At 41.5% G+C, this 18,334-nt stretch overlaps 1 protein-coding gene across 5 annotated transcripts in view; it reads right to left on the reverse strand.

Moving 5' to 3' along the window:
• The window catches only part of ZBTB44 (zinc finger and BTB domain containing 44), a 38,712-nt gene that overhangs the window by 8,106 nt on the left and 12,272 nt on the right, over positions 1–18,334 (reverse strand). For 3 of the 5 annotated variants that reach the window (XM_042882443.1, XM_042882442.1, XM_042882447.1), the window contains exons 2-4: positions 10,351–11,420; positions 7,089–7,173; positions 1,829–1,992 (exon numbers count right to left, since the gene is read on the reverse strand). In XM_042882443.1, the coding sequence (XP_042738377.1) occupies positions 1,829–1,992; positions 7,089–7,173; positions 10,351–11,401 (1,300 nt within the window). In that variant the 5' untranslated portion in view covers positions 11,402–11,420. The remainder of the gene's footprint in view (positions 1–1,828; positions 1,993–7,088; positions 7,174–10,350; positions 11,421–18,334) is intronic. The other 2 variants (XM_042882445.1, XM_042882444.1) reach the window with 2 other exon arrangements.

Below are 18,334 nucleotides of genomic sequence, written 5' to 3' on the forward strand. Positions count from 1 at the left end.
TGTGTACAGGGCTCCCCCTGTAATGCAGCAGGAATGGTGATAAAAAAAGTAAAGCAGCAGCCTTTATATTGTGTGGGAACCCTTACATACAAGAATTTTCAGCAACCTTGCATGACAGACAACTCTTTAAGACGGTTTAAGTTCATGCTTTGCCTTTTTTCTTGCTTTAATTTAGTCATTCTGTTACCCGTTCAGTTTTCATTTATTATAGGCACTAATAAAACCCCAAAACATATGAGCTCTGCAACATGCTGCAGCGCCTGAGAGTATGTAATCACACCCAAACAGAACTATTACAACATAAAAGACTGAATCACCAAAAAGTTAAATAAAGAGTCTGAACTCCAGAAAGTGTGGAAATCCAAACATGAGGCCAAGAATCTGGAATACGGAGCTCTATTCATAATAGGGCTGTCAAGGAATAAAGAAGATTTTTTCAAAGGGCTGAATGTGCATCAGTCCAGGCTGTTAATTCCACTGGTCTTTCACTCTGCTTTCGTTATGTTCAAAGTGAGAGGTGAACTTTTAATTGGGGCTTTTACACAGAGAAAGCTGTAGTTAAGGTTACACTGAAACTCCTCGTTAAGCATGTGAAAACAAGTTAATATTCTAGAATATCGTGTTGTGGAGCTTTTCATGCTCGCATACTCTTCACGGGCACCTACTTCCTCAGATAGTCTGAGCAAAATCTCTTCATCCACTTTGCTCATGTGAAAACACTTCTAACACTTCCATGGTGTGGGAACTTATTTTGCACATTTTGCACAGTAATTACTCTACAAGAGTAATCTCTTCTCATATTCTCACCCAGGGGCAGCCCATCGACAGATCTGCCAGAGATGCTTTGCTGAAGCTTTCTTCCATCAGCTACAACTTCAGCAACCTCCTTTGGATAATTTTGCAACTGATACATCCATACAGTTTGCTTTTTTAAATACCAGATGTATTTTTACTGCTGGCCTGAACACATTATGGCCATTTTGCTTGAAGGCATTTGACAAAGAACTGCTGACAGTGAAGAATTTATGCCTCGACCTTTGCGGGTGCTCTGCCTAAAACTGGTACAGCATCTGAGTGCAGGTAAGAGTCAATCTCAAACTATTAGATGCTGAACTGTTAAGCTTAGTTAGTGCTCAGCTATAATAACCCTTTAATATTCCCTCCATTCACTAAAATGTCCATGTTCTTGCTGGGTACCACTGAAAAGTCTTGAAAAATACTGACAGCAAAGACATTAGGAGTTCATACTTTGGTGAGAATTGAAAATGGGTGCAACTACTTTGGGATCAAGAGTCAGAAGAGGCACTTGTACAAACCATTTCATGCCTGTATTATCTGTAGAAACTGAATTCATTATCAAACTAGTTCAATTACAATTTCTCCAAAAACTCAGATCCAAAACCACGACATTCTTCAATGCAAAGACACAAGATGACATGTTTTCTAATGGCTGCAATTCTCCTCTGAAACACAGCAGACAATTACGGTCCCTAAGAAGAATTTCAATCTACATCACTTCTTCAGTATAATAAAAAAAGCCAAATATACTGTGAGGTTTCATCTTAAATCTTTCCTGCGAGAAGAACTTATTCTGATGACTTCCAAGCACATTCTTTTTCAGTCCACACAAATGCTGATTATCCATCAGTCAGATCTATGTATCAGAACAAGCACTTGGTGAGACCTCTCTACCCAATCTTTCTGAAATCAGTTCTCTTGCACCTGGCACGTGATTAAAAGGGAATTGTATTACTGCATTTGTGGCATTGTGAGCCAACATCTGCACATCTGTGAATTAGTAATTATTGGAAATAGCACCATTCCTTACCTGAGTGGATAAGCATGTGTTGTTTTAAGTTCTGAATGCGAGTGAACCGGACCCCGCAGGTTGGACACTGAAAAGGTCTATCTGGACCATTTGGGCTGGGTCTCTCTGTGCTGCTGGTAGAAGGAGCAATGTAGAGTTGGTAGGGATACTGAACGTTCTCCAAACTACAAAGAAAAAATTCACTGATTTACAAGCAAGCTAGAGAAAAAAATTAGAAGCCATGTCTGTGGAAATCTGAACCTTGAGCATATTAGAAGGAAAAAAAGACTGGCCCTCTGCATTCCTGTAGAGATCTATATTTACATGGCAAACCTCTTCCTCTCTACAGCTGTGTCTGACCTGCATCCTGAATTTTATATTCACTGAACAGACAGAATAGTTGTGTTTTTTCCTTTACACAACAGGTCTCAACACTAGCTGAATGCAATTTTCAGGCGTGGGCATTTTATCATGCAGATTGATGATTTACAACCAGTCAGAAGTCCCTGAGGAAGAATTTAAAGAACTGAGTAAATGGGAAAGAAAAGGTTTATTTTGCAGCTTCAGTGACATTTACAAAGGAAATTAAAGCCAATTCATTTCCATTTCAATTCACGTTCCATGAACAAACATTAGCATCTACAATTACACAGTCCTACATTTAAAATATTAATCTAATTCATCAATACTTTTTCTTATCTGATTCAATCAGCTCTATCAGAATACCTCAAGCATTGTGCTGAAAAAACCAGCATGCAGACTATAATAACAGAACAATTTAACTTCCAAAGGAATTCATTTAAGACTAATTGCTCCTACGCAGCCTCTAGCTGCAAACTGTTTAAGTGTTACAATCCAAGTCCTCTGGCAATGCAATTGCTTCACCAAAGGGCACAAAGAAATAAAAACATCTCTGTGGGTATAAACAGAGTAACAATGGGAATTTGTACTTACCTGGGATTTCCCTTTCCTGAGCACTAAGGTCTACCTTTTTTTTTGGGGGGGGGGTTCAAAATAGACATTTCAGCTTGCTCACAGCCTGAGGGCAGATCAGATGTCACTGGCAGCAGGAATCTGCTCTGACCCTGAATCTCACCTGCAAGTCACAATTACCACGGGCAGAGCAATGCAATTTTACTAAACCCTAATGTCTTAAATGCAAAGTGAAAGAAGGACAACAATGTCTCCTGCTGAAGACAGTCAGAAGGTCTCCCTAACTGCACAAATCCTTTGGCTGGGACATCCACCTCAAGCCCACTTTGTTGGTTTCTAGGTAGGGTTGTATTTCTGGACTTCCAACAGGAATTCCAAAAGGAATTTCACAAATACACAAAAAAAAAAAAACGCAGACCAGATTAGCACAGGAGGATAAGCACTGGGATAACATCTTTGAAATCAACACCTTCACTGTATTTACTTTGGAAGTAAATGCCAACAGAACTTTAAGAACCAAGTATCTGCATTCTGGGTGCAATTATGGGTCTCAGCAGCAGAAGTTCCAGATGAAATATTTATCTGGTGAGAGGGCATCAAGCACTGCTTGATATACACAAGGTAAGAGTCTACTGCAGACGTTTAGCATCTATAGTCTATAAAATCAACAATTTCTGGCCTCATATGGAACTGGAATAATACTTGCCCTAGGAAAAATTAACATTGGGATTTATACAAAAATTTATAGAATTTTCTTCCTGCTTGCTGATAATATTATCACAACAGGTTTCTCTCACCCATAATAATGGAAAAGCTGGTACCAGGCAGCACAAACCAGGTGCAGCAGCACAGCTCTGGCCACAGCCTGACCACATGTTCAGTTAGTGCTGAGCAGGCACCACAAATGGGCCAAAGTGGACCCAAAATGAGTCCTGGGGAGTCATCCAAACAGGCTTAAGCTGCCTATCTACAGCAGACTTCTGCTATGAAAACCCACTGCCCATCCTATTATTAGAAGCCTGCTGAGAGCTGTACCAATGTTTGGAAACTGGATAAGCAGTTTTACTGCCCTTTACTTCTTTTTATACATAATTGGGTCCTAAAGAGCTGTGGAAAAGATAGATGCTGGCAAACTTGCTGACCTTTGCTAAGGGGAAAACATTCACGAAGGAAGTTACCAGCTCATATCCTGCATCTGACAGAACGGGGCCTGCCACTTAAGGGTCCAAAAAAGATGCCTCACATGCACCTGCAACAGATGAAGTTATATTCAAACATAGGTTCAGATTTGCCTAACTAAATTTCTGCCATAAACTCTGGCACTCCTGCTTCCCTTTGTGAGCAGATCATTAGACAAAGAGTTTACTCAGGTGGTATTTGAGAAATATCACAACGTTTGGCTAAGGGATAAATCCCTTCAGAAAAGGCTTCCTTGCCCTCAGCTAACTGGAGAATTCACAGTTAAAATGTAAGCTAATATGTGGCAACAGAAGTGACAGCTGTGATGCACTGAACTGCTGAAGGGACTCTGGATAGGCTAGAAGCTCCTGGCCTTAGATGTACATACAGATATACACATGTTAGAGTGTTCAAATAAGAATTACACTGTGTTATTTGCAGCAGTATTTAAAATGCCTTACAGAGAACTTCATTTTCTGGTCGCACATTTCTCAGGTCCTTGCTCCCTCATTTCCTGCACTGTGGGCTTGTCAAGAGGCAAAGTACACTGTGCTCCTCATGCTTTCTTAGGGAGACACTCAAACCAGGGCAGAAATTGGGAACCACAGCTCTCCTTTTGTATCCAGCTTTCTCAGGCCAGCTCATCTTCAAAGCCTGTAATGGTGCCAGGTTCTCTGCGATTAAAACTGAAAGGAGATGTGCTATGGGACAATCTCCCTGGAAGAAATTTAAAATAAAGATTTGGTTTTCTACATTAAAAATTCATAATGAGAAAGGCTGGTCAGAGCAGATAACAGGCTCTGCAGCTACCAGTGACTGGCACGTCCAAGGCCATTCTAAAATTGTAAGCAGGCTGAAATATCTATTGGTGACATAACTGTCCACCTTAGCACAACAAAGAAATCACATTTTAACACAGTCATAATGTCCCTTCCTTGCTTCTTTTTCCTCATATACACTCAATTTCTCATGACTCTGTATTTGTCACAAATGAAGCACTTATTAGTTGAGATTTTTCTAACATCTGAGAGAATTTCTCTCACAGATGTATACAAAGATAGACACAAAATGCTACTTGCAAGTTTTTCCCCTTTTCACCCACAGATTACACATACCTTCAATGATGTAGAACTAAACACTGGCAAATGTAAATGCCAGAATGCTTGGTGAGCCTAAAAATGTCCTCTGCTTGTAAACAACAAGTGTTTTAGACAAATGGAGGCTCTCATTATAGTGGATGTTAGAGATCTTGTCTTTGCAACCTCTTTTTAAATGCAGCCATGAACGTGATATAGAGACTAACAGTTAAACCAGCCAAAGCTGTGCTACAAAGCTGTCAGAAAAGTGTGTCAGAATCCAAAGGTGAAATACCAGGGAAAGAACGTAACAGAAATCAGTGTGAAATGGTGATTTTCATACTTAACAGATCCCTGCATGCCTGTTAAACTGACCACACTTACACGTGACCTGCTCATCAAGAATGCCTTCATTTTGTTGGGATCCTATTAATGAGTGCCTCATTTAATGCACCCCAACCTGTGCATCCCAATTGCTGCACAGTGACTGACAGCTGCATTCACTGCTGATGTGCTCATCCCGTGCTTGAAACAAGAATTCAAAAGTGCAGTGCTTGAATGGCTGTCACTGCATATCAGAACGCACTGCCCAGCCTAACAGGCATTATACACACAAGCATGTGAAAGAAAATGTCTTATGACTTGAAAGCATCATTTTACTCATTTAACTGGACAGGAAACCTTAGTTCTGAGTCTAACATTTTCATAAATTCCCAGAAAAACTACCAATTTTTCTTTTTTTTAATAGAAGCAATGTGTAACGTGTTCATTTTTATGATGGTTCTGATATTCTGAGATCAGTTTGTTTCAAACTTGGCCATAATCTCTGGTAAGCACTCTTTCCTTGTCTGCACGAAAGCGTTGACAGAAATTCTCATTGTTAAAAGGATTTTATATATTTTCATTTTTTCCACTCAGTTTGCATGGAAGTTCTATAATTTGATGGGAAATTTCTAAAATAAGTCATTGCTGAAAATACGTCACTCGATTTTGTAATTTAAAATCAGCCTCAAAAAACTGAGATTAGCTCTAATGAAGGCAACGTGCTCCCCCAATTCAAACCCCAGGCGTTGGGTATTTATTTACAGTGAGGTTTTCTAGCAGATCCATACCATCTTCTGTCGTACACAGAATCATTTCCAGGCAGTTATTTTCCCTTCAGTTTTAATCCTACAATGAGACAGTTTTAGATGGAAATGGCAGGGAAGATTTTAGAGCTATGAAAACGCAGCTCTTCATAGTTATCTCCATGGAGTTTCACTTGACACAGCTTCTGGAACAACTCCCAGAGGTTGGCACTTCTCAGATCAACTTGTCTAACAAAACACTATGCAAAAGCTAGCTTGTCAATATTTTAAAACTTTTGCTTAGACATGGAGCAGCCATCTATGCACCACACCTGACACACATGACAAAAGCAAAGAAATAATGAGCACAGCCTTGCAAGTCAACTGCAGGTGCACCGCTTGGCTCCAGCAAGGCCACCATACATCTTCCGCTCAACAGACCTGTCTGAGTTCTGCCTTCTAAGCCAGCCTGCCCTTACAAGGGATTCCCACAATAAATTACCTATTTCCACACAGCAAAATGTTGCTGAATATATAAAGCATCTTGGTAAAGAGCTACAGTGAAAGTTTGGGGAAAAAAACTATAAGGTTGCCCTGCCTGCTTTGTGCTTTATGACAACAGAAAGGACTGAGGCAGCCACAACCAGCTATTCCATTTCGTTGTTTTTGTGGCCTTACGTCAGCTTCAGCACACATGCAACAACCATATCTGCCTCACAAGAAAGATCTCTGTATTATTATTTATTAATATAGAGCAGCGATTAAGAAACAGCAAAAACATGAATATCTGTCTTCACCAGTGTAGCCTGGAAATAGACAGGAAATGAAAAGCAACAAGTAAACAAACTCTGACTTTCATCACCTACATTCTTCTAAAGCATCCGATCCTTCAGGCACTGATTGTACTTTGATCAACGCAGAGAAGCGTACGTACAGACAGCTGAACATTCTGGGATTAGGGCTGGGTGGGTTAATTACAACACAGCACTTGCTGCAGAACAGTTTGCACACTGCATGGCTACATACCGATCATCGTCATCCGCATGAGCGTTGGCGCCAGAGGTGCTCTGCAGTGTGGGTAATCCCTCCGTCACCCCCTCATCCATTGAGCCTAGGCAAAGAAAAAAGGGCGACTTAATGCAAATATGTGTTCAAAAAGGGCTGAGGGGGGAGGTAAATACACATACAGCTTGCTTCGCCAAATCTCTGAGAGTGAGTGCTTCCTGGGTGGTGAGATACTAAAATTATCTTGGGAAAATCACTTAGAAAACTGAGAAGCAACGTGTTCCAACTTCAACTTCTCCTCCGCACAGATTATCTAGCAAATGGACAACTCAATAAAGGGCAAATACTTGGCACACCTAGAAAACGAAAAGAATCTATGTTAAATGCAGCCAGAGCTTATAAAACACGTCCAGTACTAACAGAGCTAAGCAGAAATGTTGCTTTCACCCATAGGGTAGATTTCAACTGCTCTCAAGAGTTCATGAGCAGTGGAGCTCAGTCCTGTTACTTTACAAGGCTTTTGCAACCCAAACCTTCTTGGGGCTACTGAAAGGAGGATGGGAGGAAACGTGCATCTCCAGCAGTTTCAAAATAACACTTGTACAATCAATTTCCTTCAATTTTCCTATGAGCTGACAAACAATATTTGGGAAATTCAGCAGTATGCCATCTATGCAGTTACAACAGTTAATTCCATTTTGATTTATCCTTCTTTCCCATGCTTAACTAAGTCGACTGAAGAATAATCCCAGCTCCTCATAGGTTTAATTTTATGCCTTCACCTCTCCAATGGAAACTGTGCTAATGAGTTATGAAAGTATCTTCTCAGGCATAGCTATTACTGTTGCTATAATGACTTATTTATCAAGGCCCCGCTTCACATCTTCTGTATTATAAAGTGCCTCCAAATACAACAAATTGCAAATGAGTAATTCTTGAAATTGCCCAAAGAGCAAAGAACAGCTTTCTGCAATATCAGAAAGGCAAGAATACTTTCACAAATGCATTATAAAGCACTGAGATAAATATATGCAATTATACAAAGAGAATTCGTTGAGAAAGGAGAAAGCTGTACTTTAACATATCTTGCTGCCTCCATTTACTGTTCTTTCTATTGCTGCATGAAGAAATACATCTTCAGGAGGTAAAAAGTGCTTTCTGAGCTACAAAGCACACCTTATCATATATCTGATACATGCAAAATGTGACAGCGCTGCTTCTCTTGTAGGCAAATGTGAATAAAAACTGTTCTCAGGACAGTTAATAATATTATGCAAAGGCTGCTAAATATTAATTCAACCATTCAAAGACAAAGTAGAGACTTGCACATTGAAGATTTAGGGCTGGTTAGCATCCCGTATCTCTACGTAGCCCTTTAAAGAAGAGCATGCTGTACTAATAACCCCAATAGCAGACATTTTAACCTTAAACATCATCATCACTAAGGCCTGAGATCCTCCACTCCATACTGTACAAACTGAGGTCAGCTACATGTACAGTGGTACAAACCCTAGGATGGGAAACAGAACATGCAAGATTTCCATGAAACAATTGTGGCTCCAAATCAGACACCTTTTAAGATGGATATGTAAAGCTGCTTGTCAACTGAAATCATTTCAGAGATGAGAAAAACAGCTGAAGCAATTCTCAGCAAGAGCAAGGTACAGCAAGGTGCCTGGCTGTGTTTCACAGGATTTTTTGTAGCCTAGAAATTCTACCTTGTTTATTCTTTCAAGCTCCTGGATAAGGTATTTCTAGTTAGTAAAATCCCCTCCTTTCACTCGATACACTATTTTTAACTTCACCTAATCATCATTTGTGCTTGTTCTATTTTGTCTGTCACAGTACAATTATGTTGATGCAATAATTTGCATCTCTGATCACTTGGGCCTGGTGAGGTCTATTCTGTGCTCCTCCTACAGTGAGTGAACAGCTGAGTCAAACAAAATGTGTTTGTGAACGAAGATCACTTCTCCTGGAAACTATCCACTGAGCAAACTTTCTTTTAGATTTTAATCTATGCGTTATTTTGTCAGGCTACATACAAAGAATTAGCAATTCTAAGCTTAAATCTGCTCCTCAGAAAAGGTTAACAGCACTCACTGCAGTTAATAAAACACTCTGATTTGGAAAAAGCATTACTGACCTCAAACGTCAACACAAGGGCTACATAAACTGATGAGCAGAATCAAGATGAAGCCCTGAAGGATGGCACAAAGGGAGGATATTTTCATTTCTTTTTAGTCAGTATTACCTGAGCTACTTTAACAACAGACATAGAATGCTCAGCTCCACTTCCTGCAGAGAACGCACCGCAGCGCTGCCCAAAGAAAAGAATTTATGCAGGCTACATTTATTTACTTTATTCTAGTTTATTTTAATTAACTGACATAGCCTTTCATGTAAACATTACTTGGATGAGGCAGACCAGCACATTCTGCACCCTTATGGTTTTCTAATAAAATAGGCTTTATTAAACATCAGTAAACAAACTCTACCAAACACAGGTCAAGCCACTTAACTGAAGGCAAAATAGCTGGCTTGGGCAGAATTTTGGCAATTAAACTGGTTATATTGCAAAATGCTTGCCTTCTGACCTACTAATAGCCATTCAATGCATGCTGTGCAAAGAGAAAAAAAGATTATTACAGTAACTCAAGACTAGCTTCAAATTGTCCTTCATGGAAAAAGGTTTCTCACAGCAATTGGCTGTATTTGAAGAAGCAATTTGAGAACAGAATCCCAGAGAAATGGAAAGATACTCAATATTATGACTGTGTGGTTTTGCCTTCGTCTGGGACATTAAGATGACAGTGTTTCACCACTTATTTTGCAAATCTTCTTACAAAGGCTCCCTGTCATGACTACACAAGATTTCACGTCTGATGCAAAGAACCATTCTGTCCCTCTGTGGCTATAAGCCATAAGCCTTTCAAACTTGGTGATACAATTTAACTGAGCTCATGCCTTGCGATACCACCGCAAACAAGATTTCTGTTCCTGCAGTCAAGCAACCAGAGGTAAAATGGGGTTATCAGTCTCTTCTGAATAATCAACAGGTCTACCACCAGGCTTACCTCAGCTGTGTTTCACAGTTATTTCCAGAGCTGTGAGTCCCATACTCCCACCGTGGTTTATATGTAACATTAAATAGATAAAAAATACAGTAAAACTTGAACTTTAGCAGACTTCCCCCCATAACCTCACGATTATCACTATTATACACGCACTATCTACCTGCACATATATCTAACCCCAGCAATGGTTATATATATCCTCATACCTATAGAGGACGACTGTGGGCTGATCAGGAGATCCTCCTGAACTTGCTCGCTTCCTGGGACTGTCTGCTGGTCGCTCAGGGAGCTCTGGGATGCGCTTACAGGCTGTGACACTTCCTCATGAACCTCCTCATCACTTAACCTTTCCACTTTGACACGCACGTCTTCTTCGATCACGAGGGGTGAATTGGCTTTTGTGCTCTCACACGTCACGTAATCTGCAATTCTCCTGTTTGACTCCGAGGGCCCAGGCATGTCCAAAGTCCTAGAGTTCTCCACCTGCTTCACTTTCTCAGACTGAAGCCTTCGATCAATTCCAAAAGGAAAAGTCCACGGAAAAGCTAAGGAGGAATCTACGGGCTGATTTCTGGACTCTGGGTAAGAAGTCGAAGGATTCAGCACTTGGGGGGAACTTGTTTGTGTGTTGCACTTGACAGGGCTCTCAGGAGACATAACTATGTAGCTTTTGCGCTTTCTTCGCGACTCTCTGCAAACAGGAATGGCTCTTTCCACCACACTGCATTCAGACGAAACTGGAGAAAGGCTGCCATCTCGAGAAGTAAAATTGCAGTTTGCATTACTCTCCTGTCCTGCATCGAGCACTTTCTCTTGCTGGCTGTTGGGCGTATTCCATAAAATGCTCGACTTCATGAACTCTGAGCATGTGCTAGCAACGCTGAACATTTGCATATAGCTGGCTGCTGCCAGCACATCAATGATGTTTTCTGTGTTAATGGACAACGTTGCTGTGTAAGCGTACTCCAGAAGAGGAATAAAACCAGTCACTGTCACGTGGTGCAGGTCCAGGACACTCTTGCTCTCGTCTTCTGCTTGGCCAACGAGTTTGGAACGGAAGAAGTCACTGCAGGCTGCCAACACCACCTTGTGAGCCCTGAAGATTTTGTCCTGGACACGAATGGTGATGTCACAGAAATGTCCATCGTTGCGAAGCATGTTTAGCTTTCCAAGCATCTCCTGACTGTGAGCAGGGGAATTATGAGTGAATGTTTTAACACCCATTTTTACACCTTTCTGCCAGCGTTCTTTCCACATATGAGAGATCACGGGTAGCCTAAAACAAAGACAAGAGCTGTCACTTTCATTTCTGGAAGCAGAAGTTCATAAGACTGCACGCAGAAAATTCACCAGCATACTCTAGGATCGTTGTTTCTTTTAAGATCCAGACTGTATAGTGGATTAACTCCACAGAAATGCAATTACTTACTTGCAATTTTCAAAAACGCAGACACAATTATTTGCAGTCTATCACTAATATCATCTTCCACGTTTCTGCTACTGTCCAGTCCAAACAAACTCTGAGCACAGCTGAGAGAAACAGCAGTGCCCAGCACCAAGAAGAAAGCATCTTGGAAACCATCACCTGTGTTAAAAATCCCTATTTTTATTTTGTGGATTCAGGAAACCATTGCTCACAGCCCTTAAGCCTGGGAGAATTTGTCAAACCATTCTTTTAGGCAGAACAGACATTTTATTGGTCCACTTGCAAGTGTGAAGGAGCGGGCAAACATCCCAGTGAAGGCATTTAATAGCAAAAGAGTTTTAGAGAAACTACAGCATGAATTTTCAGAGGGCAGAGTTCAAGCTAGTAAACATAAAATAATTGTTGCCAATAGCTCTGCTTTACTGCTGTACGGCAGGTAGTGATTGCTTAATGCTGCTTTATGCATGTGAAAAATAAACAAGGAGAGCAACTTTCTTACCAAAAAAAAACCCAACAAACTGCCTTCTTAGGGACCAATTCTCTTCAATGTGTAGAAGCACATGCATGGGATTTGGGCAATGTCCTCAAGGACCAGAAGGGACCGTATGCCCCACTGTCTGGCAGGGTTTTAAGGCTGCATTGGTTTCCCAAACCACAGTGCCTCTTTGATGAAGCTGATCCACGACTTAGTTCCTCTGTGATACAGAAAAACACTGTGCCATGCTAGGTGCAGCATGCCTAGACATCTCCTGCCCCTGCATGGGAACAGCTGTGGCCACCAAAGCTGTCCCAGCTACCAGAGAATAGAACATACACAAAAAAACCAAGCCCGACCTTAACTAAGTTCATATGTTCACTCAAACTGTTTCTGAATTATTCCACTGTAAAGGAAAAACAAGCTGTAATGTTATACCTTCTTAAGGCCCCCAAGCTTCCATGCAGTCTTCTGTGTTCTATGTGACTCACACAATTAACATGATACAGAAACATCATCTGGTAAAGTTGGTGGTTGAACATCAGTAACATAATTGGATCTGATTATTTCCTGGAGTCAGTCAGCTTACTCACATCATCTTTTGCTTTTCCCTTACACGTATACAAAGCTGCATCACTTTTGCAAACTGCTCGTGTGAAGCTTTTTAGATACAAAGAGCACTGCAAATCGGGAGCAACTTACCACAAATCTCAGCGCGTGTTTAAATGGCAGCTGTCAGAGCCAACCCTGTTCTACAGGGCTTCTTGTTTCTTTTGATACTGCAAACCCTCTCACATAGAGCAAAAATAGCTGTTCTAGAGAATAGACCAGCACTTAATATATACAAAGCCTGAGTGAAACTATAGATGCCATTTGGATTTGAAATGAAATTTCACACTACTGCAAAAGAAGAAGTTAAGCACAAGCAAAACACTCCTCAGTCAAAGAAAACATATTGACCTCAAGAGGCATCTGAAGATCCAGACTGTTTGATCTCCAGCACGAACCAAATGAAAATCATATTTAATTGATCTCAGACCAAAACTCTGCAGTAAAATCTTGTAACAGCATATTCTAGAACGGCCTTAGGATACCATTCCTTCTGAATTCCTGAATAGCTACAGCAACACGTTGGCACCTCAGAATCCCAGAACCACCGTTCAGGAATTGGGTTTGAAAAGATGAACACGTGCACAAGGACAACCGATAGCAGATATGGCATTTGGAAATAGCACCAATACATAATGGTACAGCAGGAGAAAACCTTAAACAAGCGATTCTCTCACTTCTTAAATGCCTGGAAGACCAACCAGCATCTTCCTTCTCCATTCATCTGAATGAGTAATGCTCATCCCTCCCATCTGAGAGCTCTATTCTGCTCACCTCCTCCGGACTCCCCTCAAACCATTGCTCCTGCTTCCCCTTCCTGCCCGCCTCTCCCCTCTTCAGGCTTCCTTTCCCTTTCATCTTTTGCTTCCTTGACCTTGATCTGGTTACAGAATTTTAAACAAAATAGCGGAAGGCAGTGATGTGCAATAAATTCATCTGCATTTATTACAGGAGCAGGGTGCCTGCCGTGAACACGGGACAGTGCTCTGTTAAGTCACTTCTGTAGCTGACTTTGCCCCTCGCTCCTCTGACACGCCACCATTCAAACAAGTGGCTCCTACACAGGCTGCAGTGCTGCCAAAGGATGCTATATGTATATGCATGTTATTTTCAGAACAATCAGAAGAGGTGGGCTGGGAAGGGGAAACAACATCAGTTATTTGGAGCTAAGAAGCTAGTGAAAACGTCAAATATTTTTAGAAGGTAATTTAAACAAGATGAAAGTATTTTTCACATGAAAAGATGGGCATGCTAAAGCTCAGACAGGTCATAGAGGGGTTCAATTCTCCTTTTTAATCTTTTAGTTGCAGAGGGCACTTTTATAACTGCAGTAAATCATAGTCATGAGAGTATGTCAAGCGAGTAAAGGGCTGAGACAACAACTTCACCTCAAGTCTGACATCTGTGGATTGCCATTTCAAAGTGACACTTTTTTTTGGTCATACTATCAATTATTAGATACACCTGACAGCAGCAGTTAGATCCTGAGGTGTGGGGTGCTACATTCGGAAGCTATTAAGAACCATAAACCAACCAAACACACAGTGCACTGGGAACCTTCAGGGCTGGAGATTAAGGCACGTAAATAAAGTGATACATGGGTTGCAGTTGAAAAGTCACCATTTGTCCTTGAGTCATACACCACTGGCAATTCCACCACCAGGGATGGACTCCTGGTGTCAAAGAAACAGCAGCCTGCTTTTCCCTTGCAGCTGATGACAGCACAGCTCCTCCTCCCAGTCCCCATGCACACACATCCTGCCTTGCCCCACGCCACAGCACAGCATTTCAAAGGTCAAGACAGACACAAAGAAATTTAAAGATACGTTTCAGAAGTAAAATATTCTCAGTGGGACACTTCAGTGTGCATCTGAGTTGTTTTTAACTCTGCTCAGACTCTCACAGTTGGAAAGAATGGCTGTTCCAGGGAGCATGCTCACAGTGGGAATTCACAAGTCTTGCCCAAGCACCAACCCCAAGACAAGGTGAGAATTCAAACAAGAGTGTTTCAGGACTTCCAAAGAGAAGGGAATGTTAGCCACTATGAGGCACAAGCAGGTGAAGTTGAAGGCAAGTGCTGCAGTACCAAAGACTTTGTACAATTAGTTTGAATATTAATTCAGACTTGATTTGCTTTTAATCCTACAAGCATTCATGTAGACCCTGCCTCTAAGCTGCTCAAAGTAACTCAGCTCCTCTGTATTCAGTCATGGTCAGCTCACAATATGTTTTAGCACATTATCAATTCAAGCACTGTTTTGTGACAATGATTAAATGTGTGGCACGCTTCTGTGCTTAGGAACAGTAAATGTTTAAGTATACACTGTGCTGCATAAAGGGAAAAGAAACTCTAACAGACTTCAAAAATCTTAGGTGATCTGACTGCTTTCCACACAGCCAGAACATAGCTTCTTATTCACCTCCTGAGCAGTGCTACCACTCAAATCACTGTCTTTAAAACACTTACCAATAATGATCTTGTTCTTCCTTTGGAACAGTCAGTGTAGTGCACTCAAAGAGCTGTTATGTTCAATTTCTGACTTAGCTACATCACAACAGGCACGACATAAGTTTTAGTGCCCACCTTTAAACTTTATGTCCCAACATGCAGACTCTTACAGAACCACCACTTTCCTGGCTACTAAAACCAACAAACTTCAGAGATGTAGATGTCACTTCAGAGATGTAGATGTCACGTTTTTAGTACCAAAATAACCGTAGGAAATTCCTGCCCTGCTGCTCCCTGATCCCTCAGGCACATTCACTCACCTCTGATATCATGCTGTAAAATGGGATCACTACAGTCACCTTTTGGGAGATTTGCTCTTTGCACAGTGCTTCTTGGACACTGCTGCAGCACCACCTCCTGCAGAGCAGCAGCAGCCCAGGGGTCTTCTGTGGGGATAAATGGCTGGACGAAGAACAAAGCCCAACTACACCTTTAGCTAAAGAAACAGTCTGTTAACCCAACTTTCATAGCACACCTCTTCTCTACTTCTTCTATGTCCCAGAGATAGTATCTGTCTAAGATACAGAGGCAAAATAAACATTACCAGTCAACATCCCACCCTGCTACACAGGTACAGGCATCCCATTCACCTTCAGTGTCTAACTGGTTAGTACAATCATGGTCGTAATTGAAATTGAACAACTGCCCTAGTGTGTACTTAATTACAAGTTTGCTGTTCTTATTTGCGACTTGAAACACTCACGTATCTAAACACACATCTGTTTCTCCCAGCAATGCCAGCTGGCCTATTGCAAGGTACTATCCCCATTACAAATCCTGCCTTGCTTGCTGGCTGCAGATCACAAACTGTTCTCACTTCCAAAGAATCAAGAGTGCTTTCTAAACTTTCAAACAGTATTTTAGGTCAGTAAACCTAGCTTGAACTCAGCCTCATGCTGCCAAGTCTAACGGTACTTAGGAAAAAAAAAAAAGAAGACAAACACAAGGTTTCTCTGCTCAAAATTACGTCAATGTGCAGCGCTCACTTTGGTGTGCTGGAATCTGCGGAATGCAAACCTGTAACCTTTAGCTGCAGCAGGCACACGGACCAGGGAAATGAACCATCCCGAGAAGCATGCAGTGGGTCAGAACTCCAGTTTCCTCCAGGATACTTCAAATTGTATCTGCACAAAGGACCTGGTGTTAATTTAGTTACCTCACGAGCACCGGTGATGTTAAACATGACATAAATGCTGAGCTACAATCTATAAACAGAGACCAAAGGGATACTACACCCTGCAGCAAATATGCCAACATTCAGCACTGAAGCTGACCCGGTCCTTGGTTTCTTGGTGCTGGAAACAGATTTGTCCTTCCTCACTGCCCTAAGAAACCGAAATGCTCCTCTCTCCTTTTCCTTACAGCTTCACAGAACATTGCTATTTTCAAGCACTGTCCTTCCTAAGGAGGATGCCGGGGGGCTTTATGCTCAGACAGGGCTCTCCAGCTGCAGGTTTGATGCTCCTCCTGGAGCAGCACCGCACGCACATCCCTTCTGTGGAGGAAAGAACTGCTGACAGCACGATAAGAAACTGCAGAACTTCACCTGGGAGCTTTAATCAGAGAGGAATTTCACAGAGTAACCTGAAGCTTAGAAACACTACAATCCATCTATTTACTATTAGCAGAAATATTCCTTTTCACAGTAGAACGCAGATGAAAGCGCGTTTTGCTTTCCATTCATTCCCCAGCAGCGCTGCATCGATAAAACCATTTGCTGTGCAAGAAAGTGGTTTTGGCACACCACTTTGAACAGCTTCGTATACCAAAGCTTTTGAGGCCATTGACTCCATCTACCATTAGCGCTGCTTATAGAAAACATTTATTAGCCTGTTTATATTAACAGTAAAGTTTGTACATACATTCTCCACGCTGTTTTCCATAAGAAACCTTTCCCAACATACCACAGCAGCCTCCTAAGCTGCCACCTCCTCCTCTGAAAACATCCTGACAGATACTTTCCAAAAGCAGACCTTCCCAAATCTCAGCTCCACACCCCCAGAAGTTGGTATCGAGGGTGGCAGAAAGTATTCTGTAATCAGAATTCATAGAAGCGGCCTAAAATACTACAGCTGACAGTTGCGGTTAAAATGTGTAAGTCTGTAAATAGCCCACGTAATTTTCAGATGAAAGATCAACTCCATACACCCAGGCCCATTTAACAGCTGTGAAAACCACATTATGGCAACAAATGCCACAACCAACTCTAAATCCTGAACAAATTAGCAGGGATTCAGCTAAGTTCCCCACAAGTAGCAGTTGAGCTTTACAGAGCCCAAGTACAAAGGCTGAAAAGATGAGCACATCTGGAAATCCTGAGCTGTGCCACAACCCATAACTTTACCTGCTTGGTACCAAGGCAAACCACATGAATAAAGGATACAGAGAAGCAGGTGCAAAAGAGCACTTTATTCTTTCACTGGATGTTCTCTGACAGACTCAGAGCATCCATCAGCAAAGGACACGGAGAAAAAGCATCCAATAGCTTCTCTTCCAAAATAATTACTTAGGAAAGGGAAGCACCCACAAAAACATGCTTCATATTCCTAACACATCCCTTAAGTTTCCCCAAAATTAATAGAAAAGCCACAACTGTAGCATGCCCTGAGAACAGAGAAGAGGAGCAGGGGCATGGCAAAACCCTGATGGCAGTTACAGCAGTGACTAATATTTTTAATAGCAATGATAATGTAGATCTTTAATGTGGCTAGGAAAAGAGCAACTTAGATGACAGAAAAGTAGATTATCATGGCACAGATCTTGTAGGTGCGCGTTACTCCACAGAGCTGGTGAAAGCACCGAGGCCAGTGGTGGGATGCCAAAAACAGCAATTCATTCTACAAAATGATTTTATTGTAAATTGAGATGGTAGGTCAGCTGCAACAGAAGAGTTTTGAGAGAATGAAAGCATTTACGTATCCATTTTGATGGAAAGCTGATGTAATCTTTGCAGTAACAACAGATGCCATTCCCCTCCACTGTGACAGCAGAGCACAGATCATCCTAGACAGGTTTGCATGACTGGAACTTCAGCTCTGAGCTGGACTGAGCGTGTGCCAATATTCCTTCTCCTTAAGACGCCACAGCTCCAAGTCATTTATCATTTCTGCAGTTTATCACTCAAAACCCAGATACTGTTTTTGGCAACAGTGCTGTAATTGCTGTTGTTTT

The sequence above is a fragment of the Lagopus leucura genome, unplaced genomic scaffold (genome assembly GCF_019238085.1).
Source record: "Lagopus leucura isolate 7727_CA_CO unplaced genomic scaffold, USGS_WTPT01 Super-Scaffold_100034, whole genome shotgun sequence".
NCBI classification, from domain to species: domain Eukaryota; kingdom Metazoa; phylum Chordata; class Aves; order Galliformes; family Phasianidae; genus Lagopus; species Lagopus leucura.